General features: G+C 38.0%; 1 protein-coding gene and 2 pseudogenes across 1 annotated transcript; all 3 read right to left on the bottom strand.

The window, feature by feature from the left end:
* Positions 1 to 501: 501 nt before the first annotated feature.
* On the bottom strand, positions 502 to 1,723 carry LOC147473100 (uncharacterized). Its single transcript, XM_086587814.1, is given in 4 exon segments — positions 502 to 549; positions 979 to 1,174; positions 1,176 to 1,411; positions 1,413 to 1,723. Coding segments are annotated over 4 exon segments (747 nt in total). The 5' UTR covers positions 1,680 to 1,723.
* A 598-nt stretch (positions 1,724 to 2,321) lies between these two features.
* Positions 2,322 to 4,209, bottom strand: LOC147473099 (uncharacterized; annotated as a pseudogene).
* Positions 4,210 to 7,386: 3,177 nt separating this feature from the next.
* On the bottom strand, positions 7,387 to 12,900 carry LOC147473098 (purple acid phosphatase 2-like; annotated as a pseudogene).
* Between the last annotated feature and the right edge of the window lie 5,099 nt (positions 12,901 to 17,999).

The raw sequence follows: 17,999 nt of genomic DNA, 5'->3' as shown, positions 1-17,999 counted from the left end.
TTTTTTGCTTTGGTCTCTTAGGTTATGAAAAGTATAGTATCCACAACATATTGTTCCAGATAACAGTTTTCACAAGTAGTATGTTGTGCGACCTTTGACAAGATATATCCACAACAAGGTTGTTCCGGTGATATTAGTGTTGGCAGAAGAATACTTGTATAAAACATCATGTATCATCCAGTTTCAGCAACTTCCCCTAGTTAAATGTACACCATTGCCTAGATGCACTTCCATACTAACCATCACATATGATCATTATACACTTCTATAGCTTTTAAGTTTTACCTACAATAGTTTCTGAGCTGTTTGATTTTATACTTATTTCAAGGAACAAGGATATCCAATAAACGCTATAATGGTATAGCCGTGTAGGGCCATAAGGAGATGGCTTACATAATAGGTACCACACAGAATTACACATAAGGGATTGCCTTGAAAATTTTCAAAGGTCTCCGCTAAATCTTTTACAGGGTTCTGCTTCTAGAAATCCCTCTTTAATGATTATGATGCCACCTCATAGAGTAACAGATTTTGCAGCCACACAGAAGTCTGGATCAAACATGAAAATTCTGGGTATTTAATGGGTACTAATTTGTTTAACATCAGAAGTTCAGAAACTCATTATTTCCTTTTCACAAATATCGAATTTTGTCCTGGAAAAGAATGTTTAGACACTTGCTAGTCCAACATATGTTGATCACTAAGAGAGGTATAATCTCATCAATAAAAAAAACGAAGTCACAAACTAGAGTAATTCCAATTCTAAGGAAAAATTTCACCCGACAGTTAAGATTCTCAGCAAAAGCTTAACCCAATCAGGGTTGCAAACATTTGAATGCACTGCCAATTTAAATCGGGTTAAGAAAAAAAAGGGATTATGCATAAAAGAACGAAAAGAAACCCTGAAACTCTCAGCAGATAGTCGAGCTCTGGCCAACTAACTACTAACTGTAATTGTCTATAAGAAGCAATGTGTACCTGTCGTAACTCGGTCATAGTCGGATCCTTACGGTCCACGCCACGATCCCTAAAGATGGCCACCTTATTGTTTGTCTTGTACCTACCAGCAGGATCATGTTCTGTCCTACATCTACCTGTAGATGAATCATAACCCTTAGATGGACTTTCAGGTCCTTGAACAATAAATCTCTCATCAACCCCTTTTGACCTTAAGGAGCAGGGCTGGAGCTTTCACATTGTCACCTTTTGTACCATTTTCAGAGCTAAATATTCGGGCACGAGCTCTATTATATTCTTCTTTTCTTTCCTCTACACTTTTAGCATGGTTCCATTTGGAAGAACGGCTTGCATTATTGGCTGACTCTGAACACTTCCCTGGTCTCTGTTTGATAGCAACTTTAACAGAACCATTGTTGTCTCCATGTGGTAGGCTTAGAGGAATATCTGCAAGGCTTAATTGGAGGAAATTGACATGCAGAACTCTTATGGACTACAATTCTGGAACCAAATCCATCATGAACATTATTGTCTAGAACACCCAGCGACTCCAATTGATAATGTTGAGCTACACGGTGAGCAGCCAATCTTAAATATGAAGTAGGTAGTTGTTGAAACTCAAGTTGTTGTTGGGAAGGATTACTGATAAATTTCACTACATCCTGCTCTATTCGAAGAACTGCAAAGAGGGACAGACAATCAGTCTCTAGAGAGACACACATAGATTAAAACTCAAGAAAAGAAACTAAATTTATTACTAACTTGATAATCGCTCCCGGGATTCTGCAAAGCTTCTCTAAGAAACTCATCAACTTGATTATTAGAAACTCCTCCACTAGGTGGTGTTGAAACAACACTAGTAGTTTTGGAAGAAACCAATAAACGGGACATGGTTTTATCTAAATCAGCCATCTCCCATGAATCTTCGTCTTCTTCTTCTTCTACTACAGTGCCCCTCTCCTAGATTAATTAACTAAAGGTATAATTGTAATTGCAATGATGAATGTATCCAAAAGTATAATTGTAGAACTTGTAGGTAAGCACTTTGCCCTCAGCACTAGCACTAGACTTCTGTTTGTCATTTGCTTTCCAGCACAGCACAGTATTTGAACCAGGTTCATCTTGAGTTACCCAAGATACAATTACTGCTTTTCCCACTATATCTCCTTCAGTAATATGACCCTATTTAGTAAAATTGGCATGTACCAACAAGAACTTTTATACTTTCTATAGGAACAAATCGTGAAGAAGTGTTCTGAAGAAGAAATCTGTAATAGAAAGAGCAATTACATAACTGAAACTTTTATTTCCAACAGTTAAAGAGAATTGAAACTAAAATGACAAACTTCTCAAGGCCTTTAACAAGTATTAATGCACTTACCTATATCTGATTATGAAAGATGTTTTTCCTCAGTTAGGAAAATCATATACTGCAACAAACAAAAGGAGTACAAACGATAGGCATATCGACTACAGTTCCATACAAGAAAATAACAAACATACCAACCAGAATGGTAAGAAATAACAAAGGCACAGAGATTATGTTTCACATCCATGAAGATCAGGTATCAGCATCATCAGTGGCTTTTCCCCCAAAAGGATCGTGGGTAGGGCCAACATCCTCCCCAATATGGCGTTGAACCAGCCTTTGCAAATCAGCCATAACCTTGTGCTCACGTTTTGGCAGGGATGTCCAAACGGGTACCCGACCCGGCCCGAACCCAATTTTTCGGGTTTTGAACGGGTATCGGGTTACCCGGGCCCGGCCCTATTCTTTGCGGGTCGGGTTTGGGTTCGGGTATTTGTTGGATACATGTGGCCAAACCCTACCCTAACCCTATATTTCGGGTACCCGTCGGGTTCGGGTTCGGGTTTCGGGTATGGTAAAACCCAAAATATATGAAATAAAATAATATTAAATCTCTTCATCAGGAACGTCATTTTCAGTTATTAGATCTCAAGATCTCAAGAAAAAACCTCTTTTTCATCTAATTAATCAAAAGTCATCTTCTTTTATTGGATTTGATCTGTTTAACTTTAACATCGTAAAGCCACCCAACAGTCATCAAAGATTCAAAACACACAGGATTGCATTTTTTGAAAAGCAAAAGAAGAGAAAAGTAGGCCAAACAAAAGCAATTCCAAGATAATAACTTCAATAAGATTGATGGTTTTGGGAGTTTCGACTTTGTGGTGGTGTAAATCGACTGTTGATTTGATAATAATTGATGGCTTTTTAGGAGTTTAGGTTTAACTTGGTGGTGTGAATCATCCGACGTTGATTTCTTTAAATTTGGTGACCACATTTAGAAAGAGATATTTGAGGAGGTCTTTGCGAAATTTTACGAGTGAATGCAAACTTAAGAAGACCATCAAACCCACCAATCTCTTCATCATGAACGTGTGATTGGGTTGTGCTGTTCTTGGGGAGTTGTTGGAGGGAAGAGAGAGTAGTAAAGAATGCGGTCGGCCAAGGTAATTTGTCTTGAAGACCAAAAGTAAATAGTAATGAAAGACTAAAAGTTTGTTGAAGATAAATAGATAATAAATGAAAATATAGTTGTTGGGAATTATGGTGCGTTCGGGTTCGGGTTTTGGTCGGGCATTTTACCCTATATAACCGGTTTTGGGTTCGGGTTCGGTCCGGATATGGTTTCGAACTTTTAACCCTTTTAACGAGTTTAGGGCCAAATTATCGGGTCGGGTTGGGTCGGTCCGGGTTTAGATAGTGTGACCAAACCCGACCCTATGTATTTCGGTCTAGGTTCGGGTTCGGGTTTTGTCGCTCGGCGGGGGTTCGGTCGCGGGTTTTTTTTTTCGGGTTTGGGTTTCGGCGAGAATGGAGGCGTTTTGCTTTCTCCTCATAGTTGAACATTGCCAATGCCCTCTTATCCCCGGATCAGACTTGGTTTTCCTTTTCGATCTGACGAATGGCATTCATCCTTTGATGCCTACTACCACTCATAACATAACCAAGGTCTTCAAACCTCAAATCTCATCACGGTAGAAAGACCACTTCTCCTCTTCTAGGAATACACTTCCCTGGCCGCACATCTTGAGCAATAGCATCACCTTCACCAGCCGCAAAGCTCCTCCATAACTTATATGCCCTTCAAACCGGCAAAGGCATAGGACCCACAACAAACATCACTTTCTAAACCAGATTTCTTTTGTAATTCAAGCATCTCTTTAAACGCAAAGAGCCTCACTATTCATCTCCGCTTTTAATCCATCATCATCAATCTCAATAATTTTTTATCCGTGATCGAAATCCAACAAACTTTTCTCCTAACCCTCACTAACCGACTCACTCGGCTTCTTTTTCTTCTTGCTTTTGAATGTGAAGCGTAACTAGAGCTTCTCCGATTCTTGGTTCTTACATTATCATCCGCTGATCCGCTCTCGGACTTATCACTCTCAATATCCTCACTCTCACTTTCATCCGAAGTCAACCCTACTACTTCTTTCTTACTTTCCTTACTTCTCCGGTTACTCCTCTTTTTCACACTACCCTCTTCTTACTTCCCGACTTCCTCTTCCTCCTCCTATCGATTAATCACTCTCACTCTCATCCGATTCATCCGACTCACTATCATTTCTCCGTTTCGATTTCTTACTACTCTTCCTTCTCCTCTTCTTCTTCTTTTCCCTCATATCCTCATCACTCTCCACTCATCATCACCATCCGAACTTCGACAACCCCTTTCCCACTTGTTCCTTCCCATCCCCTTCATCTCGAGCTCAATCTCAATATCACCTTCATTTTCATCTTCCTCCTGTAGGTCCCACTCATTCTGAGGAGGACTAGGAGTAATCCTATAAATACAATTCGATATTCTTCCTCAACTTAATCCTTTTGGTTGTTCGATACTCTTCATAACTCAATCCTTTTAATTCCTCATCGATTCATCACCTTCAGGTTCATTTATTTTCCCATTCCTATTATAACCATTATTGTTATTATATTCCCTATCAAGAAACTTTCCAGTAAAGAATTACGGTGGTCGTATTCATCATACCTAGGGCTAGTTCTAGAATAGTCTCGAGATTTGTAATTATAATTTCTAGTTTTTGTGCCTTGCTATTGTTGTTACGGTGAGATTCTTTCTCCGCTTTCTACGGTGTCTTTCCGGGATTTCGACCTTTGATGAGAGTCTTGAGTCTTTTTCGTCGCCTCTTCTTCTTGACATGATTGTGTGTGTTCTGACTTGTTGAAGAGAAGATGTTTTATTTATGGATTGGATATTGGACGACTCGATTGGGCTTATTTATTAGGCTAGTACGAGCCCTACTTGGATATCGATAAAGAGTCATTCTTTATGGACCACCAGGTCGCGGGGAAAGCACTTTTGCATTACATCTTTTATTTATGTTGCGAGAAACCTCTTTGGAAAGGAGTGGTTGGTTACACACCCTTTGGTAAAAGAGTTGGGTCGTAAAAGGTTAATAATGAGGTGAGCTTAGAATTCACTATTATAATTTGTAGATGTGTTTACCACGATTTTGCTTGAATCAAATTTAGAAGTCGTTGAGATAATTTAGGCTGGAAAGGTTTGAAACCGATTTGTACTCAATCAAACGCGTGCCTCGGATATCATTGTTCTTTCATCATATTCAAATTTTATGGTAAACAATCTACTGTTCTCAATAGTTCTTTTCATGGTAAACAATCTTGCAAGTGAATAGAATGTTTAACAAGTTGATAATTGCATATGGTTGGATTTCCTGTCAGAAAATATCTTGCCAATATGTTTGGCTTCAAAACGAGTTCTCAAAGGTGAATAGATCGAGAGACCCCATGGTTGATTGTTCTTCTTCACTCTCCATGGTATAACAGTTATGAGTACCACTTTATGGAAGGAGAGGGATGAGAGTGATGTTTGAACCTTGGTTTGTTGAAAACAAAGTGGATATTGTGTTTCCGGGTCATGTTCATGCTTATGAGAGATCGGTAAGTTTCAGTTTGTGACCTTTTACTACATGAATCAATCGTAAGTTCTTAATCTTGTTCTAATTTGTAATTTTCTTTATATCCGCTTCTGGAGGAGAGAATTTCAAATATAGTATACAAAGTTTCAAATGGAAATTGCACACCGGTGTTAAACTATCTCCGCACCGGTTTACTTTTTTATCGGCGATGGAGGAAACATAGAAGGCCTTGCTAATAAGTAAGTCTTCCCCTCGCTTTTAACCTCGTTACAACAACATTATGTAGCGCCTTCTTGAATGGCGTTATTTTCTATGTGCAGGTTTACAGAGCCACAACCTAGTTACTTTCGGCTACAGGGAAGCAAGCTTTGGGCATGCAATGCTTGGAAATAAAGAACCAAAACGCGATGCCTTCTACTCACGGCACCAGTAACCCGGGGACGGGCGATTCTTGGAGATTCTCGGTGGTTCTACAACAGTGATTGGTATCCACACGCGTGAGAGTAGCAATCTGCGATCGCGTGGCTTAAGGGAAGAGTAATCAATTTTAAAAATCTATGTGAACCATATGAAATAGAGCATTCTAGCTTGGAAGTTTTGGTAGCCTATACCAAATTGTCGCGAATAATAAGTAGACAAATCAATTTCAGTTATATTAGATACTTTCGATCCACATTCGTTTTTAGGTGTGATTAGTCTGCTCAATATTTGTTCTTTCTTTTTCACAACCTTAGTACTCTAGATCATACTAGTATGCTCAATATTGTTTTTTTCTTCACAAATTAGTATACTAGCACTAGATTTCGAACTAATGTTAAAGATGATTGCCCGGAGCCAATCTCTTAATTCTTTTTCTTTTTAACTCTTGTAACTCTTACGCTATCGATAATTGCAAAAGGAAAAAAAAACGCCCTAGTTCTAAGAGTTCTTTTTCTTTTGGTAAAGAGTTCTTCCAGATATTATATTATCCGGTGAATGTAAACAAAATAAACAATACAGTATTGATGGAAAGAGTCTTTTCTAAAGCGAAACCGACTCATTTTATGGTAGTCTGTAACTCCTAATATTCTACCTTCGGTTTTCCAAAACTTGAGTGGAACAACCAGAAATCCACTTCTTTCTCATTATCAAATGAAAATGCTTTATATCTTGCAACACAAGTATTGGTTGGCGAGAACAGATAAAAATGTTACCATCAAGACCGTCCATCAATTATCATCAGCCCTAAAAAGCAGCCCGATAATGGTGGATGGCTAACTCAACCTGTCTTAACACACCAAGTGATCAAACAGATTCTTGAAATATGGAAGTTAAAAAGAAGAATAAGTCCTCGGGCAAGAGGGCATTGATGAGCAATTACTTCACAATTCAATAAATTCCAAGCGGGAAAAATGAAATAGACAATCTTATTATTTAATGCAAAGCGTTAATTCCCTTTCATACAACATGGACCACTTCAGAGTTTTGTCTAGTTTTAGTGCTTTCGCAGCAAGTGCTTGCTCTAAAGCAAAATCGTATCTACCTATTGAAAGTAAGCATGGGTCCGATTCTTAATATCAAACGTGGCATGACCAAAGCTTGCTTCACGATCGCCCGAATATACTTTGGTTGAGGTTGGGTCATGCTTTGCATATTCAAAGAAAACTTTATATATTCAATGGAGAGGAAAATAATCTATAAGTAACTGTCGAGAATGAATGTATGTGAGTACTATCTTACTTGGTTGTCCTTCTAGATTCCCTCCATCACCAAAGGTTATGTAAACCGGGCAGATTGATCACTTATAGGAGTGCAAATACCATTTACTACATTGTATGCAATGTTTGAGACACGCGCCTTCTGTAAGGAAAAAAAATCTTTTCGGACCATAGCAGAAAAGTAGCAAGGGCGGCTACAATTCTTTTTACCATACTAAAAGCAACAAAAGATAAAATGGTATACCAAGGGTGAAAGAAATAAGAAGAAGCTAATTTAGCAAATAGAGGCCAGTCCTATTGAAAAGTGAGATAAATAACCCACTTCATATAGAGATTCCAAATTAATTTAACTTCGCCATAGTATGAATCTTTACTTGGCCTGGAAAGAATGTGTACTCTTAGAGAGAAGTATGGCCAGCCATATAATACAAACAAATACTCATAGGAGTATATAAGCCAAATATCTGATCACATTGCACTTGCCGATAATTTTTATGAACAAAGAAAAGGAATCGGGTTATCTAGATTAGTCAACTTAAACGAATCAGAGAGAAAAAATGCACTTACAGATCGTTCATAGGCATGAACATGTCCAAAGATATACAACATCTACTTTGCATTTTACAAACCATGGCTCATATATTACTCTAATGGTTTCCCTTCCATAAAATGATAGTTGTAGGCTGTTATACCGTGGGGAATGCATAAGAACAATCAACCATGGTGTTTCATTCCTATCAACTTTGGGGAATTCCTGTTCAAGCCATTTGTCTTGAGGGGTGTATTTGCCTGCACAAGAGAGGAATATTGTGCCATGTAAAGCGGCTGCAACCACATTAACCTTTTACTTTAAATACATGATATAACTAGCGCTTAACAATTTGGGTATTCATCAATCTAAATCATACTCTTTCTTCTGTTAAGATAACTAATAACATGCAAAAAAAATTGCACTTCATCATTATTGTCATTTCGGAACGGATAAGTGTTTTCATAGATGCTAACTTGTAGAGAGATAGTATGACATTTTTGTCCGAGACATCTTCGCAAAGGGAGCAAAACATTAAGCACAACATGCATAAATAAGGTAAACAAGCTTACCATAGGCAGAATATGAAGAGAGGACAATGATATATCGCGGAAGCTTGCTTGATGGAGTACCATAGTGGAGCGGTGCTTCGAGATGCTTTATAGGGCACATGATAACGGTGCATTATAAGGCTTGAAAGGAACAGTCTCACCCTTCAAAATAAAAAGACCACCTCGGTCGAGAAATCAACTCTCAAAAATTGTTTCAATTTGAACAAAAGCGGATTGTTCGGTGAAAACTGGAGGTAATCATGGAAACTGTTGGAAAGCATCATTTCAAATGAAAGTGCACAAGAGAATAACCGGGTGATGAAGAAAATTGTTATACTTTCCATTAACATAAGTTTGCATTTATCTCCCATAAAACAATTTTCAAGATAGACACAATCGATTCAAAGAGCAAATAAACCTTCACAAGTGTGTTTGGTTACTCGGGTCATTTTGAGGTAGCATAGTCGGTATGTATATTACCATAATATTATAAGGAGAAAAGGCCTAATACTTAGAGAACGGGTCTCCTCGGTTTCATAGTGTCCCTAAGATGAAAAAGTACCATTAGAAAAGGCAATCGGTTTAAAACCCAAAGAAAGGGGTTTTAAGTCAAAGCAACCTAAACACTTGATGAAGGCATGAATGACAACATAGTCAAGTAAAGATACTCTTAAGATATTTACATCTCTTTGTTTTACATTAAAATATAAATGTTTCTAGTTTATCAACGACAATCTTTCAGCCGCGTAGGAATAACTATTCGCAAAAGAAAAGCGTGAGCACATAAACTTTTTAGATAGAAACAAGTTTCTAGGAAATGTAAAAAAAAAAATGATGTCGAATTGTGGCATTAGGTGGAAATTTCATAGAAAAATGATAAACATATTGACTTAATCTGCTTTGAGTAGATATGGAGTGCTTACAATTTCGGGAACAAAATCAATTTCATAATTCCCTGCAATCCATATCCACGGTTGATAAGCGATACTTCTCTCCACAAACCTGCCCCATGTATCCCATCTTACATTGTCGTGAAATGGATAGTTATCGGCATAAGAGAGATCGCCAACGAACAACACCATCGCCACTTTTGTTGGGTTCTTTTCATAATGAGTGAGTGTTATATTTGAATCATAACTTTGGTCAAGATCCCCCGCAAATGACGCGTCATATAGTGTAAGACCAAAAGGAATGAAAAATTATTACAAAACATGTCTTTATCGGCTTGTAATTCTTTGAGTATCTGCCAAAGTTCTATATCATAAATTGATAAATACAGATAACCCATGCTTTCCATTTAAAGCTTCATAGGAAATGCAATAACTGTTGTAGCTAGTAAAATTCACATGGATTAAGGTTCATATAATTTACCGATGAAACCAAAAGTATAAGGAACATCCGGTCCAACTTCGGGGAGGGTTCTAAACCGGAAGCGCTTCATGGTGTTACCCACTCCAAGGGCATAGTAATATTTTGTATTAAACTGCAAAACACAACAAACTCAAAATTACATCATTTACATTCACACACACCTTCCTTTCTTGTGGCAAGTAAAGGTGCAACTTAGTCGCCTAACTTCTGAGGCGAGCTACCATCAATGAAGCAATTCTTGTACACATAAACAATAAATGAGTTCGGACCTCATGCCAAATTTTTGATGGTGCAATGATGAATGTATCCAAATTAAAAGTATAATTGTAGAACTTGTAGGTAAGCACTTTGCCCTCAAAGCACTAGCACTAGACTTACGTTTGTCATTTGCTTTCCAAAGACCGCGATTATTTGAACGGGTTCATCTTGAGTTACCCAAGATACAATTACTGCTTTTCCCACTATATCTCCTTGAGTAATATGACCCTATTTAGTAAAATTGGAATGTACCAACAAGAACTTTTATACTTTCTATAGGAACAAATCGTGAAGAAGTGTTCAAGAAGAAATCTGTAATAGAAAGAGCAATTACATACACGAAGCGGTGACTACATATATCACACTAAGCCTCCTCCTCGGTTCATCATGTGCTCAATTCTCAACAAGGTATAAGCAACCCAACAACAATGAAATTTGTTTTTGCTCAAAAGTCAAAATCCACTTCGATCCGAAAAACACTAGTTTGAATTTCTTAAAATTGAGAGAGAGGGAGTGAGAACTCACCGTCGGCGTTGAAGTGGGAAAATTTTGGTTGATTTCCTCGGCAAAATATATCCGGGCTCGGTTGGATTTTTTTTTCCCGCGAGTGGGAAAATAGGGTCACGTGGAGGGTTTTGCCCGAAAACCTGGTTTTATATTTGCGGACCGGTGTATCGCATCAAGCGGTAAATATTGGTTTAAGTAGGAAAATATCGATTTGCCGGTGGAAAATGGGTTATCAAGCAGGCCCTAAAATCAAATTTCTTTCTTAATGTGGGCACATTACAAAGGGATTTGATCCGATTAACTATGTAAATGAAAAAAAAATTCTTTGTGTCACTCTTTTCAACTTAATATTCTACATTCTATAACCGATAGTACAAGTTCTTGAAAAGATTCTCACCGTGTCATCACCGAACCTATGAAAAACACTCCAGTTTCATGTGTCTTCTTCATCCCATTTGTTAGAAGAGAGATTACTTTACATAGGGGTTTTTTTTTTTACATTGGGTGGAAACACCGCGACTCAATCAGATTGCCTTGGGATATAGGCTGGGCTAGGCCATCGAATATCCATTAGCGGATAGCATAGCATCCTCTACAATTAACACCGGGTACCCATGCCTGAAATAACTAAGTCTCCTTTCAATTTTTGCTCCAACCAACACAAATAAAACTCCTATCCATAAGGTAAAATCCAACGGTATCGACTTTAAATTCAGCCTTCTAAGGAAAACCTAAAAATATTGTATGACACGGGTGAACTCATCATCTACCACCTCCCCTGCCACAAAACCCCCCCACAGCCTAAACACATTACATCTAATCCACAAAAAAAACTAATGATGGTGCACAAAGCAAATGAACTTCGGACACCACACAGGTCATCATTATCTTTGAATATATACCACCACACCGAAGCTTTCAAAAACTAAGAACCGTTAAGAGATTATAAGATGTTCTCCTCCGCCCCATCTAGAAAAAGACAATATACACGCCATGAAGTTAAAGAAACTAGCATTCCTACCATAGTGTGCAGCGCAACCTTCGGCAATGAACTTCTCCCCATCATCGCCAGATTTTTCTCCACTTCCTTCTCAAGACATCGATTGAATCTTATTTCGTCGGTTTACTAGCTCCTTCCCACCACTAAGACATCATTGCTTCTCACCACTACCCAATGGTTTATTCGGAGAACTGATTCCACTTAAACTCATAGCATCCCAATCCATTCTATATAAAACATTTTCCTCCTCCAAACAACTATACCAACCGACCTTCAACTTCCTCCTTGAGGAAGAATAAATACCAAACCAAACTATGTTAGATTTTTCAAGAAGGTCAAGAATTGGAGCTATTATTAATTCTAGATAGAAAAGCATTCATCATTTCAAATTCATTTAAAAGTTATATCTCACCTTTTGTTGTAAATTCATTAAAAGCGGTCATATACATCACGAAAACAATATGAAACTTTTATTTCCAACGGTTAAAGAGAATTGAAACTAAAATGACAAACTTCTCAAGGCCTTTAACAAGTATTAATGCACTTAACTATATCGATTATGAAAGATGTTTTTCCTCGATTAGGAAAATCATATACTGCAACAAACAAAAGAAGTACAAACGATAGGCATATCGACTACTGAGTTCCATACAAGAAAATAACAAACATACCAACGAGAATGGTAAGAAATAACAAAGGCACGAGATTATGTTTCACATCCATGAAGATCGGTATCGGCATCATCGATGGCTTTTCCCCAAAAGGATCGTGGGTAGGGCCAACATCCTCCCCAATATGGCGTTGAACCGACCTTTGCAAATCAGCCATAACCTTGTGCTCACGCTTTTGCTTTCTCCTCATAGTTGAACATTGCCAATGCCTCTTATCCCCGGCCTTTGTAGACTTGGTTTTCCTTTCGATCTGAATGGCATTCATCCTTTGATGCCTACTACCACTCATAATAACATAACCAAGGTCTTCAAACCTCTCAATCTCATCAGCCCGAAGACCCACTTCTCCTCTTCTAGGAATACGCTTCCCCTGGCCGCACATACCGAAAGCAATAGCATCACCTTCACCAGGCCATAAAAGCTCCTCCATAACTTATATGCCCTTCAACCCTCGGCAAAGGCATAGGACCCACAACAAAGATCACTTTCTAAACCAGATTTCTTTTGTAATTCAAGCATCTCTTTAAACGCAAGAGCCTCCGTATTCATCTCCGCTTTTAATCCATCATCATCAATCTCAATAATTTTTTATCCGTATCGGAATCCAACAAACTTTTCTCCGAACCCTCACTAACCGACTCGCTCCTTCTTTTTCTTCTTTGCTTTTTGAATGTGAAGCGTAACTAGAGCTCTCCGATTCTTGGTTCTTACATTATCATCTGGCGATCCATTCTCCGGACTTATCACTCTCAATATCCTCACTCTCACTTTCATCCGAAATCAACCCTACTTCTCTTCTTACTTTTCTTACTTCTCCGGTTACTCCTCTTTTCACACTACCCTCTTCTTACTTCCCCGCTTCCTCTTCCTCCTCCTATCGGTTAATCACTCTCACTCTCATCCGATTCATCCGGCTAAACTATCATTTCTCCGTTTCGATTTCTTACTACTCTTCCTTCTCCTCTTCTTCTTTCCCTCATATCCTCATCACTCTCCTCTCATCATCACCATCCTAACTCGACAACCCCTTCCCCACTTGTTCCTTCCCATCCCGCTTCATCTCTCGAGCTCAATCTCAATATCACCTTCATTTTCATCCTCCTCCTCAGAGGTCCCACTCGCTTCTGAGGGGACTAGAGTAATCCTATAAATACAATGATTCGATATTCTTCCTCAACTTAATCCTTTTGGTTGTTCGATACTCTTCATAACTCAATCCTTTTAATTCATCATGATTCATCACCTTCGGGTTCATTCATTTTCCCATTCCTATTATAACCATTATTGTTATTATATTCCCTATCAAGAAACTTTCCAAATGAATTACGGTGGTCGATTCATCATACCTTTAGTATAGTGAATTTCAGATTTTTAAATACGTATTTTTCATTTATATATTTAATTAATTAAATTATTTATTTTCAAAATTAAAATGATCGGACTGGACTCGGGATACGCGGCCCGGTTTTGGGCCTGAAAGTTGTTACGGGTTTCGGGTTTCGGACCCAAAGATATAAACACTTTTTCTGTAAAATAGGGTTCCTTTAATAGAATATATTAAAAATGGAAAGTGGAGATGATGAAAGGATTTCTGGGCCTTGACGGCTGGACTCGGAGAAATTCATGGAGTATTCACGTCGAAAAGTAGCTATTTTGCTATATCACCGGATTTATCGTTTTCGATTATCGGTATACTGTCTAAGGTTTCTGTTTTTGTACTGTTCATTATATTGTTTTTATTCGGACGTCGTGTTTCGCCGAGTTGTTAAAACTCTAGTTAAACTGTTAAACTGTGATACTATGAACTCAAACTGTCGAAAAGCTCGACCGAGCGTTAATGGCGGCGTGGGCTTTGAACGTAAATACTAGTGTAGTTGTTGTTATGAACTGTTTTGGGTGTTAGCCGGGTATACTGCCAAAGCTCGGGGAAGAGGCGTCAATGGCGCCGAACGCTTTACTGTGTTACAGAAAAATGCGTTTTTGTCTTTCTTTTCTTTTGCTTTGAACGATTTTGGTTATTGTTGTTTGGGGTTGATGAATGGTGGTAGTTGGGTTGATGTTGGGTTGAATAGGGGCTGTTGGAAGCTCGGAGAGGAGCATCAATGGCGGCCCAGACGTCCTCCAGTAAATTGACTCTTAACTGTTTTTGGTTGATTGGTTAATGGATAATGGGTTTGATGAATGGTAGTGTGAGGGCTGCCCATGGTGGCGGTTGGAAGCTTGTAACAAGCTTTAATGGAGGTCGACATTTTGTAGATCTAGTTTTGTGATTGTTTGATTTAATGATTTGAGGATTTGGTGTTTATTAAAGTTTGTTGGTTTTTTATTTGTGTCAAAACCGATTTGATGAAGTGAGGGATGGTGGCCGATTGTGGCCGGTCGATTTTGGTGGTGGTGGAGGAGAGAAATGTTGGAGAAGAAGAACTGTAGCTGTGGTTGGGCCTTGGGCCGAATCCACTTGCTACTTGGGCCTAAACCTTGGTTGGTTTCGGTTTGGGCCTTTACCTTGTTTTGTATGTTGGGTCAAAGCTCTAATTTTATGTGGCCGAAATTTCAGTGGTAGTTGGGCCGAAATTTCAGTTTAATTTTCGGACCCCATTAGTTATGTTGGGCCAGTTCTATTTGTTTTATTTTGGACCGATGACCGAACCACTTGGTTTTAGTTCGATTATAAGTTTTGGGCCCGTTTAATATTGCTTGGGACCGGTCCATTGGACTTAAAATAGATCTTTCTGCCCTTTACACGTTTAGACTTTCGGGTTCTAAGGTTTGAGGCATTTAGTTGGGTCCGAACCATGACGCCCACGAGCCATGACCATGCAGACCCTTTGACCATCGACCTTTTTTTTGACCATCGACCGTTGACTTTGACGGTTGACTTTGACCTTTCACCGACGGTTGACTTTCACTTTTGACTTTGGCGATATTTGTTTGACCTTGACCATGAGGGTGTTGACCTTTTGTTATTTGTTGACTTTGGTATTGGAATGTTGACTTTTCCAGGTTTTTCATATGTTTGTTTATATGGATATATATAGTAATAAAATATTGTTCATATTGTATAACTTTGTGTGTTATTATCTAATTTAGATTTGACGTGAAAAGAGTGTGTAAAAGATATACATATTGGGCTTTGATTGTGACCGTTGACCGTTTATTTGTCTTCACGTTTTATGTGTATATTATATGGACACATCTAGTAATAAAATCTTTGTGGAAGCTAATATATTTGGTTGTCGTCATTATCTAAGAAAAGATTTGACATTGATGTTGTGTATTTTGACACGTGTGATATTGAGGTGTTAGGAGACATTATATTCCTAATACGTTATAATAAAGATATGTCGATCGTTGAAGCATTGTGACATGATATAATATCGCGGGGATAGTTATATTAATCTGATATCTTGGAAATGTATATACTGTTTCATTATTTTATATGTGAGATCTTAATATAGTATTGGTGAATATTTGCGGGAGTGTGGTGTAGTGCAATAATATATTAAGACGTGAAAGAAGGAAATTGGTTATGAGATATAATTGAGATGTTTCTAAATATTATGGCTTAGTGCAATAAGGTAATTGACCATGCGACGTGATATAGTGGAATGTTTATGAGTCATTAACGCATTTATGACTTTGAATAAATTACATAACTAAAAATCCTAGAACTTGACTACCACAACTCATGATTTGCCTTGTGGGCTTATGTGATATGATTGACCCATGTGTTGGGTGTATATATAAGATGTGATTGACCCATGTGTTGGGGCAATCGTAATGGCGAATAGTGGCTTGATTATTCCGTTCGCAAAATAGAACGATGATGCGCGAATATTTTATCTTAGAATAGTGGCGATTACATAGATTTGGCTTCCGTGTGAGGATTTACGGTGTCACGCATCCCCCGGCCGAGGTGGTTACGCATACGGTGGCTCATTATGTAAGGGGAGGCATGTGGATGTACATGTTCTATGTTGGGTTTGGACGATTGTGGTAGCCAATGGGAAACTAGGTAAAGACATAGATACGGCTGATGATTTTAGGGACACGCAAAGAAAGCCCAAAACTAATATAATTATGGTAATATGTTGGTAAATGATATATCTCTAGATAGATGATTGTATATGTTTGTTGGGTTAGTAGTTTAGTTAGAACCAAAAGCGCCGTGGAGAACTAAATGCCTTTTTATTATCGCATGATATATGTTGTATTAGTTGTTGGAAGTTAAAAGGCCTCGATTGGAGGAACTACCCGCCTGATTATTGTAATTAAGGGCGTTGTATTAGTTTGTTGAAAGTTAAAATTTCGGTGGAGGAACTAAGCCCATTATGGTTTGTGTTTATATTGGTATAAGTATATGTTGTGTATTTTTTAGGGCTACTCACACCAAAGATTTTATAATCGTCAACCGGTTTGCATGTTTGCTTATCGGTGTGTTCATTCAATGAACATAGTTGATAAGTTTTGATGAGTTTAGTGTTGAAGAAGGTTGGATCTTTGCTTGTGGTTTTGCATTAGCATTGCATCTCGGGATGTGTTTTGTTTTCTCTTAAGGTGATATAGGTTTTCAACTGAGACAATATTATTTGTATTTACATTTGTAATTTTAATTAAAGAGTTGTTGAAAAGAAGATTTGTAAATGTCGGTATTTGAGAATTTTTTTGAAATGAATAGGACTTTTGTATAATAGAAATTTTATTGGTTTTAATTATCCGCATATTTAAAACTGTTTATGGGTTTTTTGGAAGTTGAGCGTCGTCACGTCGGAGATCGGAAGAGTCTGAACAAATAATGTTTTTCCGACAATCGAAATTAAAGTGTGGCCCGATAGTTCTGTATAGTCTCGAGATTTGTAATTATAATTTCTAGTTTTGTACCTTCTTTGTTGTTGTTACGGTGAGATTCTTTCCTTTCTGACTAATGTCTTTTCCGATTTCGACCTTTGATGAAAGAGTCTTGAGTCTTTTAAATCTTTTCTCTTCTTCTTGACATGATTGTGTGTGTTTCTCACATTTGAAGAGAAGTTTTATTTATGGATTGGATATTGACTAATTCGTTGGGGCTTATTTATTAGGCTAGTCTGAGCCTACTGTGGATGTGATAAAGAGTCATTCTTTATGGACCACAGTGCGGGGAAAGCACTTTTGCATTACATCTTTTATTTATGTTTGAGAAACCTCTTTGGAAAGGAGCCGTTAGACACACACCGCTTTGGTAAAGAGTTGGAGATTAAGTAAAAAGGTTAATAATGAGGTGAGCTTAGAATTACTATTATAATTTGTAGATGTGTTTACCCACGATTTTGCTTGAATCAAATTTAGAAGTCGCGTTGAGATAATTTATTTGGAAAGGTTTGAAGCCCCGGTTTGTACTCAATCAAAGCGTGCCTCGGTATATCATTGTTCTTTCAATCATATTAAACTATGGTAAAACAATCTACTGTTCTCGATAGTTCTTTTCATGGTAAACAATCTTGCAAGTGAATAGAATGTTTAACAAGTTGATAATTGCATATGGTTGGATTT

Source organism: Coptis chinensis, unplaced genomic scaffold, assembly GCF_015680905.1.
Source record: "Coptis chinensis isolate HL-2020 unplaced genomic scaffold, ASM1568090v1 utg4735_pilon_pilon, whole genome shotgun sequence".
NCBI classification, from domain to species: domain Eukaryota; kingdom Viridiplantae; phylum Streptophyta; class Magnoliopsida; order Ranunculales; family Ranunculaceae; genus Coptis; species Coptis chinensis.
Note: the sequence above shows the minus strand (reverse complement) of the source record. Positions and strands in the feature narration are given on the sequence as shown.